Raw genomic sequence first — 19,352 nt, 5'->3', positions numbered from 1 at the left:
TGCCGTCTGTGTGTGTGTCTGTGTGTGTGCATACAAGTATAGGTGCACAAGTCAGGGCATTCATATACAATCCCACTGTGCAAGACTGCAGAGAATATTAAAGATATGTTAAGAGAGATTAAGACTTAAGATGATCAAACCATCCAAATGAGACAAACCTGCAGAGTTTTGTGCATCTTAAAGAAATAATTAATTGTTATAACTTTAGCTACAATGAACTGTTGACATTCAACACACTGCAGCCCAGTACAGCACAGCAGAGGACACATCTGTGGCATCACAGACAGCAGAGACGGTGCTCTGTAGTGTTTAAAGCATTGAGGAGATAAAGGCTAAAGGCTGCTAGCAGCTGCTAACGTTCACTGCAGCGTTAGACAAAATAAAAAACATACCAATGATTTTTCTTGTCTTTTTTTAGAGCCTCACTAGTGGTGGGGCTAAAAATGAAAAGTCTGTCCTGAGGATGGTGCTAGAGGAGAGGCCATGGGGCTAATTATCATTAAGAGGTTTACCTCTTTAATAGCATGGCAACGGCTTGTTTTCCTGTGAGACGTCTTATGTTGGTTTGAGGGTGAAAAGAGGAAAAGCTCATGTTAGAGCGTCAATATGAGAAACAGTTCTTCGTCTGGGTGGTATGAATGTGCTCAGTAAGCTTCATGGCAATGTGCCCATTAGATTCTGATATTAGGGCATGAATTAATGTGGATGTGGCTCATGGGGTTCCTGCCAGAGACGAAGCGGCGAGAGTTTTATAAAACGTACAAATACTGATTCTGCTCTGTGCGTTTGGGCTTTGCAATGTCGACCATATGAGCGTAAAGTAAAGGCTGCGCTTAAATCACAAGTCTTCAACAACATTCAGCATTTTTGTGTGTCGAGAGTGAGACATCAATAAAAACATCAAAGGGAAGATCTGACGCCAAGAGTTCAGAGAAAATGTGCATGTTAAGACTCCAGATACAGTTTCCCAGATCACACAGTGATGCACGGCGAACTAAACGGTTGCCTTGTTTTGACAAAGTTAAATATGAATTAACAAATCGACAGCGTGTAGATCTCGGTTTAGGCCAAAGCCCGTACGGGACGATGCAGTGAGGATCCTGCTCGTATGAGGCTCAGGGGGAGTAAGTGCACTGAGATTATACTGTACCCGAGTCAGTGGAGTAAACCCGGAAGCTCTTGTCCCAAAAGCCGCAGAGAAGGATGAAGCGGTTGTCGGCCGTGATGACGAAACACTGCGAGCTGATGTGGATGCTCTGATCCAGCAGGTCTGAGATCTGCCGGCGGTGACTGCCCACGCTGCTGGCTGCAGAGGAGAGGAGGAAAAACAGAAGATCACAGGTCGGAAACGAGCAGGTGTGTCGATTAAATCTACGATCCAACACGGTTTACATATATCAGCTGTTTCCAAAGAGCTCGCAGCGCGGCGCACCTCCACCAGAGCTTCGGAAGATTTGTGGGAGAATACATAAAACATCCCGGAGGTTAAGTTTACGGGACTTCACATTTTCCGTGAGAGTCTAAGAGTCCGGTCTGAGCGATGATGGATGGAGTCTGAACACACACTGCAGATTCATCCCGCTGAAATTCAGCCAATGGTTGGTTAGGAAGCAAATTTACTGACGTTCTCTCTTCCATAAGTGGTATCTTTTTTCTTTTCCGCAGAGATTGTGAAGGATTTCTTATTGGGTGGGTGCTGGAGAACAGGTGTGGGAGAAGGTCGTCCAGCGTGGACACTGAGAAAGTCCAGCGTGCCTACAGCGGCTAATATTTCAACCCATTTTTAACATTTCCCAAAGCCACAGTTGGCTCGGCACTCATCCTCAATTTACTGTGTTTAGCTCAGTCTCCTCCTGGAATGCAAACAATGTAAATATATTACTGACAAGCACAAAAATCCCCTCTACCTCCCCCGAATCACACACGCACACACATAATTTAGTGCATTATTTATGCTCTAGTGTTTGAAATGAAGACACAAAAGTGTGACGGGGAAAAACAGCGATGATGTGTGATCAAATAAAACAAAAAATATTAAAGATTTAAAGGGGAAATTAGCCTGAAAAGAGAGCTTTCAGTGACACAGCCCCTCTATTAAGCTCCCATAAAAACACACAGTGAGTGTTTAAATGCTGACTTCGACTCTGCCTGAGCAGGCGGGACGAGTGTACGTGCAGATAAAGACGTGAGGCGAAACCCTGGTTATTTTCAGTAGTCAAGCAAAAAAAAAATCAAACATGTGTGGAAACGGTCTGGCGAGACTAAGAGTGACCACAACATGCGCAGAGAAAGAACAGCCGCCCTCGCAGATGTGCGTGAGACCGGGAGAGGCTGCAGGGAGGCGGCGGAGGCGGAGGAGCAGATAGAAGTGGCTCCTCTCTCCCCGCTCCACCGGCGCATCCCCATACATCACCGCGGCTCGCCACTCTTCTCCTGCTCATCAACAAGTCGTGAAGGATGAGAGGCGCCCATATTGTCCTGACAGCCGTCCGCGGTGCATTCTCAATCACACATTATTACCACATTCATATTCATTTCCACTGACACGCGTCCTTTCCCTCCGCTCAAATTAAACCAAAGAGGATGCAGAGAGGGAGGGAGGGAAGGGGGCGGCGGAGAGGGAGGAAAGAGGGGGAGTTGATGATGAAATGCCGGCCTAGGCCACAGCTCATTGCATTCCAATTTGCATGCAAATGGTTTAGTGTGAGAGCAGGGCCTATATCATGAGGAGTGAACTGGGGCAGAGGCTGAGAAACAACTCTAATCTACTGTCCAGGGACACGGCGCTGCAGACCGCCATGAGTCACCAAGATGCCAGCGGGATTCACACACAAATCCACACCCAAAAAAATAATAATTTCATGCACATATGAGCTCACGCTGCGTCAAGAATACGCGTGTGTGTGTGTGTGTGTGTGTGTGTATGCTGTTGGACAGTTCCGGATGACAGCATACCGATCAGAGGGTCGATCTCCACAGGAAGCTGGTACTGCTGGTCCTGCACCGTCGAGCTCTGATGACCTGACAGAAGAGAAGACAGACTGGATTAATACTGTAATCATGTGGCCTTGTGAAGTAGATGCTGGCTCTCTGTTCATTATAACACTCCGACAATCAGAGCCATAAAGTCACAGAGCTGCACATCGTCACGTCAAAAAGCCGCCGAGGCCGCTGAGAATGTGACTCTCTATGCTGCGTTTGAGCCACTAAATGCATTTCTTTACTCAAACAGGTCACTTTGGCTCCAAGCAGCTGTCACGCTTTGGTAAACTCAAGTGTAAAAGAGCATTTCTTTCCCCTTTCTATCAATGAATGCTCCTCAGTTCAATGTAGGGCTGCAACTCGTGATGATTTTCATCAACAGTCAATGACTTGATTATTTTGTTGATTGTTCATACTATATAAATGTCTGAAAATGGTGAAAAACGCCACTGTAATAACATCCCAGAGACTAAACTTAGGCCTATAAATTGTTTGTTTTGCCTGAAACAGTCCAACATCCCAAAATATGGAGTTTACGATGATAAAACAGACAGAAAAGCAGCAAATACTTGGCATCCCTTTTAATATATGAGACATTTCTAACGTCCACATGCCTCCTCTCCTTCAACATGCATCGTTCCACTTCCAGCTTTCATCAGCTCTAACAGCCACATGAACACTCCAGTAAACCCACGCAATTAACACACTACTTGTTTATTATACCAGCTCACTAAACCAATTAGGTTAATCAGTCTGGCCTGTGGTGCGCATGGTTGAGGCTCCACTGAAAACCAATCAGTCTTCATCCCCATAAATCCAGAGATATCAAATTTAATGTTTCTTCCAGGGGCTGGATGGGTGCTGAGTAAATAAGGTTTTGTGAAGTGAGAGGCTGATGTATGGAGGTGGACGTGAGACCTAACGCTGGCTGCTGCATGTGTCACATTTGATCCTGCTATCCAGGAGACACAGTCAACTGTCTCCCAAATCAACGTCCATCCTATAGAGACGAGACGGGTCAATTCCCGGCTCGGATAAATTAGACGCTCCACGAGTGTGGAGGAGAGAGATGAAGGAGAAAATATGAAAATGAGTCAGTGCTCGCAGCCTGAAATACCCCCGAGGTCAATCTGATGCGGGATCCCAGAGGCTAAAAACAACAGATTAAGGTCTTTTCGACAGCACAAAGATGAAAATATGAGCACACAGACACAAATCTCCCACCTGTCAAGCCGTGCCACTTGTTGACGGCAAAGAGGCGGTTGGCGGTGACGGTGATGATGGCGGGCGTCGCCAGACCCGGCTGAGTGTTGGCGGCTACGTGAGTCACGGGAGAGTTGGACGGGAACTTCAGCACCATGATGACATCCTGCTGCATCTGCTCGGTGAACATCAGCGGGGTCTGCAGGAGAAGATACTGTTCAGGCCCCCGGGACGGACAACGCGATGCAGGGAAGAGAGGGGGAAAGAGCGGCGGGCGAAGGGCGACACGAAAAGACGAGCGAAGGAGCCGCAGTCGGTGTTAGCGAGGACAAAACAGAGGGAGGGGGAGGAAAAAGGACAGATAGAAAGTTAGGAAGCTGGAGCAGGACGGCAGCAGTACAGCAGCACAGGCAAGATAAAGAAGAGTGAAGCAGGAAGATTAGGAATTTAAAGAATCTAGAAGAGAATTAGTGATGTTTTACAGCTGAAAAATGAATAAATGGAAAGTGTTACAAAGATGTGAAAGTGTGTTCACTGTGCAGGATGATGTCCGTGTGTGCAGGTTGACAACAGAGGCCTGTGCTTTAAAGCAGGATGAAACGGCGTCTCCAGCTTTCGTATAGCAGATTATTCTGCGTAGGACTGCAACTAAACATTTACGATCAACTGATCTCATGATCGTCTTCAGTATTAATAGATGATTTCTTTTATGAAACTCCAAATCTGAAACAAAGAAAAGGAAGAAATCCAGCAATCACAAAAAGCTTTTTGTTGGTTTATTTTCCACCAGCTGACTGATATTAAAATCAATCATTTCAGCTCCACTTTGAGTTTTACTGATATTCACAACCTTAAAAACGTTTGTGGGATTTAGTGACACCTAGTGGTCACTGACTACCCCTCCGCCAATAGACCCCCGAAACCCTGCACGCTGGTCCTTTAAGTTGCATTAGGTTAAATTTGACACTTCTATCTACAGTAAGAGAAACCAACTAGAATGCAGTCATAACAACAAAGCGACTTGATTGACCTATCAGAGGGTTTCCCTGCTTAGACAGCAGCTTATACGGAGTGTTCGCACTAAGCGGCTTTAACACACAGCCATTTTGCTGCTCGCATGTAAAGAAGAGGAGCATCAGTGTTAACATCAGGAATAGACCTGAGTAAATCCGGTGTGTCTGACAGCTAACCAGACGCACTGACAGTATCATTACCGCCGGCATGGGCAGACGCCGACACGCTGACAACACACTCGCACAAGGGAGGGCAGAGAGAAAAGAGCGAGAACACGCAAAAAGCAAAGCGAGCTGAAGGAGCACGGACGGGCGGGGAGGGTTAGAAACGTGTTTGAATAACGGCGTCTGAATATTATGTTTGAAAACTGAACGCGGCGGAGGAAAAATAAAAACACTTCATAGGAATTTGCCCGAGAGCGAGGTGGATTCAAAGCCTCGCCTGAGTTTGTGTGTGCATGTGTGCGCTGGGTGGTGGTCTACAGCCAGCTGTCAGCGCCGCAGGGACACCACACTAATAGGGACTCATGGGGCCTTGGTCCATCACAGGCAGGCACGCCGACTGCACTCCTTGGCCCTTAAAAAGCCGTCATTCCAGGACCGCCGCTTGCTGCTCGCCGCTCTCCGGCGCTTCCAGCTCAGGTAGAAAATCTGGCTCGGGCCCAGGTTTCCAGCACAAAGCTGTGCCTTTCCCCGGCATACATTTACTAAACACACATGCACACGAATGCTTGTGATCGTTCCCTTTCACACACACCTCTCTAATGATGAGAGAGGAGATGCTTTCAAACCCAGGGCTTTATTTTCCCACAGCTGTAGATGGGCAAAGAGAAGACAGCAGGCGAACGGAGGACGAAAAGAGTGAGTCAGAAATTAAGAAGACGAGTTACATGAAGCAAAGCAGAGCGCCAGAAGTCAGAGGCGGCATTAAACAGGCAGAGGAGCGGCTGATACTGCAGCTCAGCTGGCTACTGACCCATATTATATCACAGCACTTCAGGCTGACGGATTACAGGTACTGTGGTTTGTGTGTGTTTGCATGTATGTGCGTGCATCACTCACCACCTGCATGGCTGAGCTTCGCGGTGGGTGTGGCTCGATGAGCAACTGGCAGGGGGTCTGTCCAAAACTCCTAATTTGAGACTCCACAGCCTGAGGGAGGAAGGAGAGACAAGAATGACTGGAGAGATGAAGCAATGAGGCGTTGTTCTTGAATTGTTGTGCCTCACAATTTAAAAGACAAACTCCTGTAAACAGATATTAAAGGGATAGACGCCTCAGTGAAGTACAATCATTTCCAATGTCTCACAGTTCAAACAGTCACATCACCACACCTCTCATCACATCACGTGTTACATTACTGCGTCTCCATGAGAAGAAAACAAAGAGATGCATCCATCTGTGTTCGTGCACACTGTCCGACACACACACGCACGCACGCACACACACACACACACACACACACACACACACACACACACACACACACACATTTACACAAGCCAATTCATCCTCCTCAGCAGCTCACAGAATCAGAGGAGGGCCGGGCCGGGCGGGCTTGCAGGCTGGTTTGGTGGTGTTAATGAAGAGGTATAGGACCATAAATGTCAGAGCAGACGCCGGCCGAGCGGCCTCTGGACATCATCACACCGCTCACTGTCAGGCCAGCGAGCGCGAGGCGGAAGAAGGCCGCAGACGCACAAACCCGACACTGTTGTTAGGCTGTTTTTTAGGATCGCAAGTAATAATTATTTTCATGGTCGACTGTCTGGAACCAAAACACTCACGCATGAAAACTGCAAAAACAAAACGAAATGCAGAAAAGAAAAGAAGCGTCAGTTAACAGTAAGAAAATCTGTGATACGCTGTGATAGACGGTTCATAAAAGGGACAGACGGAGAGAAAATGGCCAGCGAAGAAATGATGACAGAGCCGTCAGTATGTTGGTGTGCACTGTGACTGGCTGTGTGGGAGTGACAGCTTGTGTGTGCAGGCTGAGACGTTTGAGCCTGACTTGGCGAGGCCTGTGAGAATGAGCTCATGGCTGAAGCCTGCATATGCTATTTCCATGAGAAAAAGGTTAGTCAGCTCACAGCCATTGTATGAAACTAACCAGAGAGGCGGGGGGGAAGGAGCCATCTCCACTGTCTATTACAAGGCTTCATCAGCTTTTTGCTACCAACAATCACGAACCGATACATTCTACACGCAGTGTTTTTTTCATTATCCATCCCGCTCGCTCGCTTTGGAGTCAACGCTCTCATTTTTCTGCACACTTTCCTCACTCTTTAATAATAAAATAGCCTTTTTAATAAGAGGCTCAACTCATCCGCTGCACAAAATGGTATGAATTTAACTCTCTTCTCTGCGTCTCCTGCCTTGACTGTATGCTGATAACATGGGTGATAAAGATTAAAAAGCTGAACTGGATTCGAGGTCCATGTTTCACTGTGTGACATGCACACGAGAGGAGCACCAGCTGTCAGCTGTGTGGTTTGCTGTTGGCTCAACAGATGGAAACTTTAAGGAGAAACTTTCAAACTGTCTGCTTGTTAGCAGGAGTGTCTGTGGTTCTGCGTTCAGGCCAAACCTGCATTCACTGGACCTAAACACATGCATGTGTGCAGGCACGCCGCTTCTGACAGAGATGCTTCCATCATCCAGCATTCTGGGTAAATTCAGGCTCATGTGTTGGACAAATTGAAATGTTTTTAAATAAAAGCTCTTTGTTCGTTCAGCGATATCAAACGTGACCGATCATGACCGAGAATGTGAACATTTTCCATCTCATCCACAGTTACTCCTGTCAGTGAGAGGACACCAGTGCATCATTCAAGGTCAAAGAGCCTCCCCTCGCCTCTGCCTATAGAGCGGAGCATTTTGCTTAGGCTAATGTGAGGAAGACGCTCCTCAAAGCCACTCAACCTATCTTCATTAAGTTGAGCTCTGACATTTATGAGGCTGTGGAACGCCGGAAAGTGGCTGAGTCTAGGTCAGCATGTCCTGTGCCTATATGCCAATGCAATGCTCAGGTGATTATATGAGGGGCCATCCAAAAGGCCAATCTCTTTTGGGAGCACTGGCCCATGTCTGATGAGGGTTTTCTATATTCTATACATTTAAATGGCTGAGACGTCCTCGGCTCAGATGTCCCGGCCGGCCCTTTGATTTACTCTGCCGCTCGACAAGATGGATCTCCATGTAAAACACGCCGCGTTTATGCAAATCAAGCCAACAACACTCATGAATAGAATGAAAAGAGTAACCACGGCGGCCTTGTATTGGTGACGAGCAGCATGACGGGACTCTCAGATGTCCACGCTAATATTAAACACAGCGAAGGACATTTTGTCCAAAGAAAATAAACCAGCGGGCTTTGTGTTTGGTGAGCGACTTTGACCGAGTGTCAAATCAGGTTCACTCGCGTGGGTTTATTTCCCCGTCGTCTTCTGCCGAATTACGCAAACGCTGCACAATTCAGACGGGGCTCTGTGTTTCGTCGCTGGTGTGAGAGGCTGCGGGATTTTCCATAATCACATGTGAAAGAGGGGAAGCCCTGTACAACCATGAGAAGGCAAAAGAGAGCGTGTTTCTCTTCATGCACCGAGAGGCAACGCAGATGTGCCGGCACGCCATGCACACGGGTGCACGCACCTACACACGAGCGTGCGCGCGCACACACACACACACACACACACACAGAGGAGGTGAGCTCTGACTTGCGGCAGAGGCAGGACAGGAAGTAATCATGGTTTTGAAAAACACAGCAGTGGCCTCCACGGCGTTCCCTAATCTGTGCTGAGATATTCCAAACTTTCTCCCAGCACAGAAACACACATATAAACACACAACCATGTGCATTTATGCTGATGATACACATAAATATACAAAGGCATACACACGCCAATGCACGCATGTATACATACATGTGTGTATGTACAAATAGATCAAGGTATGATCCATCCAGACCTCTGCAGTGTGTGTGAGAGGCTGGGTCTGCCAAACAGCGTGGCAGGGGCACCGAACGCTCTACACCAATCTACTACCACTTCCGACCCACATATAAACACAAACACACACACACACACCCGTCTGCGGCCCATGCCCCTGACGATGAACAGCCTCCGGGCCTGTCCTAATGCAGCCTAGCCTGACCCAGACCACAGACTCAACCTGAAACAGTTGTCACTCAGTAAGGGCGGACTCCGGGGACGTTTTCAGCCCCAAAGCCCTCCGTCTCAAAGCTCCCGCGGCCCTCCGCCACCCCCGGCGCCCGGCCGTGACGAGGCCCAGGCCCTGAGCTCTGCTTCCAGCTTCTGCAAAGACGGGCCCTGCTTCCTTCCGCACAAACACGGTTGAAGGAGAGCCTTGGCTTCGCTCGCAGGTACAACACTGCTTTGGTTTATTTAACTAATTAAAGCGCTCAGACCGAGGGTGTTTTCGCAAGGTGAGAGCCAGCAGATTGGACCCGCGACATCAGAGGGGAGGCGGGAGGAGAAGACAACACACTCTCTCGTTTTCTCCTCTCGGGGGAGTGCAACACACTCTGCTGCTTTATTCAGACTTAACACATACAGATGCTGACACTATGAAATAATTATTTTAGGATCAGCCAGCATGTGTAATCTTTAAAAACATCATATGTGATACGCAGAGACATGTTGGGAAAATGAATGCTAACAAACAAGATGCTGGACCCTGTTTAAGGTCAGAAGTTACGTGTACTTTACACGGGAAAACCAGCAGTATTTTCTTTGATTTGTGTCAGATTTATTTACAGTATTTACACTAATGTCAAAAAGCATGTTTTTAATGATGTATTGACATTAAAAGGCTTTTCATAGCTCTATACAGTGACATAAAAGCCATGTACTCAGAAGCAGAGTTTGCATTCCAGCAGTCGAGGGAGGCAGGAGGCGCCATTTCAGTGCCACTCAAACCCCATTCACCTGCCTGTGATGGCGTCCTGTGTGTGCATCGATTCATCAGCTCCCGGTCGACCGGTGATGCGGTTTTGTGGTCGTGTGGAAGTGACCGGCACGCCCCGGTAATGAATCTGCATGAGTGTGCGTGCTTGTGTTGTGTAGCTAAAGGCCAAAGCACATCTGGATGGGAATTAGGGTGAATGGGGTGATAAATCAGTGATCTACCCCCAGTGCCGGTGATGCTCCAGTCACTGAGCATGAAGGGCAGCAGAGCAGTGGAGGTAAAGGGCTGCTTGATGTACTCTGAGCTCATCTCCATTTAGACCTCTACGCTGCTTGAAGGATAATTCTGATTTATGACTATTTGGGTATGGTTTTGTCCATAGTAATATACAATTGTAACACTGTACTACACTCGGATGAGACCAAAAATAGGATGGAGTACGTGCCGCTTTTGGCAGCACAGCTCAGACGTGAAAAAGGCTGATGGGAGCGCGGTCAATCGGTCGCTGGCCAGCTGCCTTATCCAGCAGATTGGTGAAGTTGTCAGGCCGGCGTTTGGCTGCGGGCGAGCTCGCTGTGCTCTTCTTCTCAGCGCTGTGTTCTGTGCGGTTGCTTTCGGGCAGGCCGGTGTAGCTGGTGTGCGCAGTGGTTCAAAGTGAGGCGGATGAATAATGAATGAAGGCCGAGGAGGAGGTTTTAAGGCGTTAAAGTGGAACGCTCGGCCAAGTGCTTTCAGGGGTATCACACGGGAGAAAAGGCTTCGCTCAGCAATACCTGCCAGTAGACGGTTAGCTTAGCTGTCCCATGCCAGTCTACAGCCAATTTAACGTGGCTAATGGCATCAAAAATATCCCCGAAATACAGATGCAGTAAATGGACAGATGCTTTTATAATACAGTCAGATTAAGGATCCATTTGAGAGTGCAAACGCTCAAGTGTACTTACTGTAATATGGTATTTTCCCCCTTACTCAGCATTATCTGCAAAGGGAGTTAAATCAGCCGCCCAGTGCACACAGTACACATGTATTAAAATGTGTGTATCAGCCTCACCTCTCTGAGCATGGGGTCGTTGATGGAGCTGAGGTTGACCGCGCCTTCGTAGGTCAGATAATAGAAAACATTGAGTGCTCTGGTGGCCTCAGGTCCCTGCTGCTTGTAGCCGAAGATCAGATCGATCCACTGGTGGAGCTGGCAGGACACAAACTCGCTCTCCAAGGCCTGAAAACAGAGAGAGGACAGAGGATTGTAAACGTCAACAGACGCAGGCCATTTACACGCCATTCTCTAACCAAAGGCTGGTCCCCAAACATGTTCCTCAACCCATTACTGAGCAGCAGTTATCACTAATGCCCCTCACAGATGAATTCCTCAGAGGAGGCAGAATATCCGGCTAATTGTTCCAGATAGAACCTGCCAATGATTTCTATAATGAGCAAAAAGCACAGTAAATCCATATCTGATCATGTGGGAACAACAAAACATCAGAGAACTCTTGTAGTTCATTAGGGAGCCATTTCAACCTCTGTCTTTGTTCTTTTCTCTGCTGGCTGTGGGCGGATAAGAGCACCGTGTTGCTCTTCTGCAGACGTCGCCGCATCGCCGTAACGCTGAGATACAAGCCGCTTTCTCTCCTCATTAGCCGGCAAAGGAGGGAAAAAACATTTATGGTTTCCTCATAAAAACAGGCAATTGTGCTAATTTGTGTAAAGCTGTCGGCTCACAAAAGCCCTCTAAACACGACCAAATTAGAATGAGGCAGCCCTTGATTGTCATTGCTGCCTTGTGTCACATTAATTTGTGACAAAACATTAGCCTGCGCTACGCTTAAATGGCAATTTATATCATTTAAATTTTTACTGCAGAGGCCGACGCATCCCTCACTTAAATGTGACTTTCTGACAGCTCATTCTGCATCTAATTCTTCCCCACTCTCTTAATTACAACTTTCAATCAGGGGGGAAAGCACAGGCACGGAGAGCAGGCTGGGCGCGGCTGAAGGCATCACGATGCTTTAACCGCGACTCCAGTATGAAGTGAATCTTTGATGCCGTCACAAATTCCATAATCTGAGCCGATTAGAAGGCCTACGAACATAAAACACTGTGGATATTATGAGAGTTAGCATCGCTTCATAGAAAAGAAGAAAACCTCAACAGACAGAGAAGTCAAAGCTTTTCAGGTTCGGTCTGCAGAAACATACTACATGGTGTGTCTTCAGCCCCACGCAGACGAAGTATAATTATACACACATCACATGTAAAGCTACTGTGAAACAGTATTGATCCCTGTGGATTGTTGTCCATAGTCTCAATAAAAATGATGTCAGTGCGCGACAGAAAGACGGACAAGGAGTTTCTGCTAAAATAAGTTTTTAATGTGTCTGTTATGCACAATATTTTAATGTTTCCTTTAATATAACTACTTTTATTTATATTGGAGATATTTTTTTTTACGTATTATCATCTGCACTATCATTATTGATTAATTCACTAATTATTTTCACAGTGAATCTTGTTCAATCTGTAAAAAATGCTCATCCTACTTTTCAAAGAGCCCAAAGTGACGTCTTCAAATTGCTTCTTTTGTCGTGACTGACAAGGAAAGGCAGCAAATCCTGACCTTTAAGTGGCTGGATTGTGATTATCTATTATCAAAATAGCTGGAGTAGTCAACTAATTGACCAATCTTTGCAGCTCTAATTTACATCTGATGGAGTTTTTCTGGTTTACTTCTGGAACTGTTCATTGTTTTCAGGTGTTTATCAGCCTGTTTGTTTACGCACGGGGTCATTTTTTGACATTTTGGCAGCTTTGGACATTCTTCAACTCATCAAAGATCTTGTGTGCCTTTAGACAACATTTACCATTTTAAGCAGTTTGGAGAAAAACATGTTCACATCTCTCAAAGTAAAGGGGACAGAGGGTTTGGCGTTTTATTGGCACTCGTATCGAATTATTTCAAGCAAAACCAAAGTCTCATTAACGTGCAGTCTGGTCTCTTTTAAATCATAGCTGCAGCACTAATCTGAGTTTGCTGTACAGTTATGGTTATTACACACATTGGTATTTCAGACATTGCCCCTGCTTAGATGCAATCACTGTTCTGAGAGCTGTAGACTTGACAAAATTAGCAGACGGAGACAGATTTGTCTGTCCCTGTCCACTTTGTGTGACAACATTTTCTGTCAAGGGCTGAACTACGCGGTGATGTTAAAACAAAGATAAGCTAACATTTAAATATTAAGATAAAACAGAACGCCCCTGGAGTCCAGGGCAGTCTAGACTGCATGTCTGTCTGTCCCTCTGGTGTGTTTAAAGGCTGGTGTCACAAGGCAGTCCTCTTTATCAACGAATTATAAGCCAGGGAAAACCTCCTCACTCAAACTCACTTTAACAGCGGGCAGAGTGTGTGTGCGACGGGGAGAGAGATCAGTTCATTATGCGTGAGGACCGACCTTTGACGGGGCCCTGCTCCCCTGTTTCTAAAACCAAAGCTGGGCCTGATGGGCATTTAATGTGCACCGCAATCTACTGTCAATCAGCATGGGGAAACAAAGAGCGGCCATGTTATTGCAGCTCCCTCTCCAGAGGCCCGCCTTTATGGAAATCACTTGCAAGTACCATTTGGAGAGGGAGAGACAGAATAAGTGAGTGAGTGTGTGTGTGTGTGTGTGTGTGTGTGTGTGTGCGCGCTATTGTGTTTGTTTGGTCTGTCACCGTCCGTCTGACAAAAGGCTCGGCAGTACTCGGCGACTGAAGTGCAGGTGTAGAAATTTAACCTCAGCGGAGCAGATCTCACAGATTCAAAGAGTGTGCGCCTCCGCCTGTGGGGATACAGTAAACCGCCTTCATCGTGGTTCTTCACGGCTCTTTGAAGAAGATCACAGTGTTACTACGCCGCTCAGACAACAATCAGGCTGCGATGTAAGTAAGAACAATGAAAACCCATCAGCGAGACACGCCGCTGCGCTGGCTGACATGTTTGTTCATTACCCTGAAGTTTATTTTGAGTCACTCACTGGCTCAACGAACAGCTGAAAACAGTCCCCAACAAATCCACCATTCACTCCTGTTTGAGCTGAACGACAGCGTCCGGCTGCTTTGGGAAATTAGTTCACCTTTTTCAAGTTAAATGATATGTTTTTGAGCTTGTTTATACCCATACCACCGTCCACATACCCCTTAGATTTAGACAAGGCTGCACACAGTGGATCCTAAAATCACCACGAGGCAGAGCAACAACTACTATTTGAAGGATATGCACACATGACTAATGCATTTTTGTTAAGTGAGACAGTTGTTGGGAGAGGGTGAGAGTATAAATGCAGCCGTTGGTGCAGCATGTTTCTTATGTTTGGCAGATTTGTCGCCTTTCCCTCTGAATGATGCGCTAAAATCTGGCGTATTCTACAAAAAGCACGACTTTGATAGACGTAAGGGTAAACTGGTGGCCATTTGCATTGACTCCTTGTCAACAGATGATACAGCTAATGTTGTCCATACTGCCACCTGCTGTACTGGAGGGGAATGAAGCAAACACATAAACAGGCAGTTAAGCCTTTTGACAGCTTTTTTTCTTTCTTTCTTTCTTTTTTTTTTAAAATATGGGAGGTTTATGGGAAAATATATAAACAGGAGGACAGCGGGATCTTCTCACACCTTGAGAAGCAAATGAGCTTTTACCTGACTGCCACAAACGGGATAGGAAAGTTTGAGTGTTCAAAGATCATCATGATCATCAGCCTTATCCCTTTAATCTGCTGGTACCGTCCCACAATACGTCTGCAGACGAAAGCCATTTCAATTACACACTTGTGACTGTTGTGATAAAACCCAGAACGACATCAAATATGCAACTTACAACTACAAGACTGCACGTGAGGGATTTAAGCGACGTGACGGACAAGCGATAAAAGTAAAGTGCAGAAAGCGGGCGTGTACCCTTCAGTCATTAATAATGCAGCAGGCGAGCAGGTGTGGAAACGTCTCCTTCTGTCGCGCTGCACTGTGGAAACAGCGAGGCAGAAGGTTGGGGCAGATAGCAGATTCCTGAGGTGGGATCTGGTGCCACTTCAGGAGAACCAGGCAGGATTATTGATGGGCCAATTAGCAGCCAGTGTGTGTGTCATCCCAATCCGCAGGGGACTCTCTGATAATTAATGAATAATTTAGCATGCCTTTATGTAAATGCTCATAGGGGGTAGAAGTCACTGGAATCCCACATTTCTATTGTTACGGATTTGACAAAGTACACCTTTGAAGCATAAGGGGGTCCCCTTTGTTGTGTGCTGTGACTTGTTTCCAATGATTTGGAATATTCTCACATGTAGGAAAACATAATCGTTTACCTCAATCAGCTTTCGCCGCTTACGCGCTTCGTCGGTGTGCAAGTCTCAGATTATTATCTGTAGCTGGGGTGTGAACTTCAGATAAACTCTCAAAGAATAGTGATGATAAGTTACTCTTCGGAGGGACATATACTCTAGACTCAGGACTTAAAGGCGATCCTTATTCGAGACATCAGACCGGAGACTGCAATTAACCAGCTGGAGGACATTAAAGCAGGATTACTCAGAAGTCCTGAGGAGCAAAACCGAGAACGTCTGATCTGGACTAGTCGAGTGATTTTTCTGCAAACAAGAGGGTGTGATTTATTTATTTTTTTATCTCTTCTTACGTCACTTTGAACGTCTTTTAGTGATAAGTAAAAGCGTCCACGCCGCAGGTCTGCAGGAGCAGCGCTGGGCCGTCCTGTGAAGTTTCTGGGCCTCGCTGTGGTTTGCGGTCGGCTTTATGGTCCGGCCTGAGCTGGATTTCGCTCCAGCTTTAACGAGGTGACACTGAATGCTCTCCTCCTTCCCTCATTGGCCCTAAAAAACCCTTTTAAGGACTTATGGAGAGCTGTCTGTGAGGATGTTAAAATGTCACTTAACAAATCAATGCGCTCATTTGCATGCCGGCCGTGATGCGCGTGCGTCTCACCGATGGTGTGTGCGTGTAATCGAATGCACATGTGGCATGCGGAGTGTTGTCAGCGGCCGACTGTTTTCTTTTGTATCGATTACGGATGAATAAAGCAAACACTTGTCAGGTCTGTATATACTAAAACGACTGTTTAAGCACAAGCCGATCAAAACATCCTGAAAACCACATCCAGCATGTGTGACAGTGAGACATTTTCAGCCTTTTCACATGAGAAAATTACACCACCGCACCGCAGAATCAGTGCTTCAATCAAGCTTTGACTCATGAATTCTTATTGTGCATTTTATTAAATCAAACTATGAAATCTGTGTCTCTCCAAGAACAACGAACATCCTCAGCAGAAGCCACTTTATTCCTCATCTTTATTCTTTTTCTTTTCTCCCTCCAAGTTCAACAGCCCTCTTTCTTTTTCCTTTCCACTTATTCTCTCGCTCGTAGCACTGCTCCCTTTTTTCCCTCCTGCTCTTTCTTCCAGTCATCTGATCCTTTGGATCAACTCCGCTGGAGTTGCCTTGCCCTGAGGTTGACAAGCACTCTGATTAAAGGGCTTATTAGCTCGCTGTAAATGAGAAGCCGATTGTCATTTTGAGGCAGGCAGAGGAAGCCTGTTGCCAGCCAGGGGAGAAGGGGCCCCCAGCATGGAAGAGGGAAGAAGAAAAAAGCACTGGGTGACGTAAGGAACGAGAGCCTCGGAGCAGCCGCACAGCTAACAAACCATTTCCTTTATTCTCGTATTCACACACACCGAGGAAAGCCCAGATGGGTTGTGTGTGTTGCTTCGGTCCCCCCCGCCTTCCCGCTCTACTAATTAGACAGGTCACAACTGTGAGAGTTCTGGCTACGGGTCAACGGAGGCACTCGCTGGCAAGTGGAACCTGAAACTCTAACCCCGACTCTCTCCGGCTCACTCCTCCCATCGCTCTTACTCTACCTCATCCACTTGAAAAGCAAGAATATCAAGTTATGGGGAGAAAAGAGGCAGAATGAGCAGCGATTGGCAAAGCATCTGCCCAAAACAAACATGTCATGGTGGATTTGGTGTCAGTCAGACAAACGGCAAAGGGTAGACTGCAGGAGTGCACTAAGTGGTCCAATTTACAGCACAGACAATGGAGTAAACAACACTGATTGAGGAGTAAACGGATGAAGCAAATGATGCCGACTCAAACTCTAAAGGCAGCAACGCTGCTTCATTAATGACAAACAACGACGCAGCATAAAGAACAATGAGGACGTATAGAAGCCTGGTTACAGGGAGTTTAGACAGAGGATGACTGCGATGAGAAAAGGACTATTTCACAACTGCTAACAAGCACCTGCAGAGAATCTAACCACATGTCCGCCTCCATACAGAACGGCTAACAAGCTAGCCCATACATCACCAGCGCCATCAGACACATCCACAACAGGATCGAGCGAGCAGAAGCAAAGTCAACAGTCAGAGCTGATTAGACGCAGGGCCGCGGAGGAGGCTGAGCGAGCCCAACGAGAGAATATTTGGATAGCTGTTGAGAGGAGCATTGTTGTCTCGGATGATTATGGAGTCGGCTGGAGGACTGGGCGCTCCCTCTCCGCCCGTCTGAAGGTGTGGAGGCGTCCCAGCGCAGAGTGGAGGTGATTAGGATGAATGAGTCGACTGATCAGCTCGAGAGCAGTTAGCCTTCGAGGAGGAGTCGTTGCAGAGTTATATGGAGCTGTGGCTTGTTAGAGTGTGTGTGTGTGTGTGTGTGTGTGTGTGTGTGTGTGTGTGTGTGTGTGTGTGTGTGTGTGGAACAAAAGGAAAATGTCTGACTCTTAAATGAATAAGTGTGTAAATTTGCTGCTTTTCTTCTAACGTTACAGTAAACATTTGGGGGCTTTTGATTGGTCGTTAAGAACAAGGCCTCTGATGATGTCAGCTTGTTCTCTTGGATATAACAACGGCCATTTTTCACGACCACAAAGAAGTCATTAATTAATCAACAGAGAAAAAATGAAGATCAATAAAAAGAGGAAATAAATAATAATAATGAATAAATAGTGGAAAAATGCAATTACAATCATAGACTGAAGTTAATACACAACAGACTATGGTTCTTTTTTTACGATTTCTTGCAGCATGAACAACTCTAAAATATCATCTATTAACCTTCTGAATCATGTTGTGAGGACACTGATCATCTCATTTTACAAATTACAGGTTGTCCAAATTAATATTCTGAACAAGTTGTAACTCAAAGCTACCAAAATGAGTTTTTGTTTACAGCTTACAGTATGAAGAGTGACTCACTTCATTGCTTTCCCATCAGCGTCCTTATTATAAATACTGTGGTCATGATTTCTACCACGTTGCCAAGCTCTCATCTTCTAGAGGGCTGTGGATATGTTTCTTTGTCTGCTTTCAAAAACATAAATAAAATAATTGTTGCTGTCAATGCTTGACTAAACACATTAGCTTGGGAAGTTCAGAGGGCAAAGACAAGTGTTCCTTTAAATAGAGCAAATATGGCAGCACAGACGTCCAGGAGAGAGACAAAGTGCTCGACAGACGGAGTCTGAAAACACATGAATGCTGCAAAAAAAAGCATTTCTGAAGACTTTGGCAGAAGTGAAATGAGAGTGTGGAGGAGCGCAGGAAAAGGGAGAAGGACAACATTAGTGAGTGAGCATGTCAGCGGCAGTAGATCATCCCATTTCTCAGGCTCTCATCGGCCTCCTCCATTACGTCACCGAAGAGGAGGACGAAGGAGAGGAGGGGGAGGCAGAGGAGAAGGGGGGACGGCTCGTAAAACACTGCGCACACAGTAAACATGTCTGCCCTTATGCATGACAATACCCCTACAGTGAGCGCTGCCTGACATTAGCCAGATAACCCCCCCGCCCCACGTGCTAGTTCCCATCCAACAACAAGGCTTTCAGTGGAGACGCCAGGGGAACAGATTAGCGCTTGGCTAACATGGTAAACTGCTCTGCTACATGAAGCCGCACTGGGCCAGACCATGTTAAGACTTTCACTCACTCAGTCATTCACAAGTGCATAAGTACATCTTAGTGGTTAGCGACTGGTCCTCGCAGTGGTTTACCTCAGCTCACACATGAATCCCCACGGGGTTCCTGCGAGGATAAGACGCGGAGGCTGGTGGGAACGGCGCGATGTGCATCCCAGCGGCCTTCTGATCAGAGGGGGCTTTAAGGATGAGAGGTGAATGTAAACAGCCGTGATCTTTGACTCGCTATGGCTGGTGGTCTGAGCCACGGAGC

The 19,352-nt window shown here is 46.6% G+C and overlaps 1 protein-coding gene across 9 annotated transcripts in view; it reads right to left on the bottom strand.

Moving 5' to 3' along the window:
• Window positions 1–19,352, bottom strand: part of lrba (LPS-responsive vesicle trafficking, beach and anchor containing) — a 174,559-nt gene that overhangs the window by 10,519 nt on the left and 144,688 nt on the right. For 5 of the 9 annotated variants that reach the window (XM_076729272.1, XM_076729263.1, XM_076729266.1 and 2 more), the window contains 5 exons: window positions 11,179–11,346; window positions 6,261–6,350; window positions 4,207–4,399; window positions 2,956–3,021; window positions 1,151–1,306 (listed from right to left, as the gene is read on the bottom strand). In XM_076729272.1, the coding sequence (XP_076585387.1) occupies window positions 1,151–1,306; window positions 2,956–3,021; window positions 4,207–4,399; window positions 6,261–6,350; window positions 11,179–11,346 (673 nt within the window). The remainder of the gene's footprint in view (window positions 1–1,150; window positions 1,307–2,955; window positions 3,022–4,206; window positions 4,400–6,260; window positions 6,351–11,178; window positions 11,347–19,352) is intronic. The other 4 variants (XM_076729267.1, XM_076729268.1, XM_076729269.1 and 1 more) reach the window with 1 other exon arrangement.

The sequence above is a fragment of the Chaetodon auriga genome, chromosome 4, assembly GCF_051107435.1.
Source record: "Chaetodon auriga isolate fChaAug3 chromosome 4, fChaAug3.hap1, whole genome shotgun sequence".
Classification (NCBI taxonomy): Eukaryota; Metazoa; Chordata; class Actinopteri; order Chaetodontiformes; family Chaetodontidae; genus Chaetodon; species Chaetodon auriga.
Note: the sequence above shows the minus strand (reverse complement) of the source record. Positions and strands in the feature narration are given on the sequence as shown.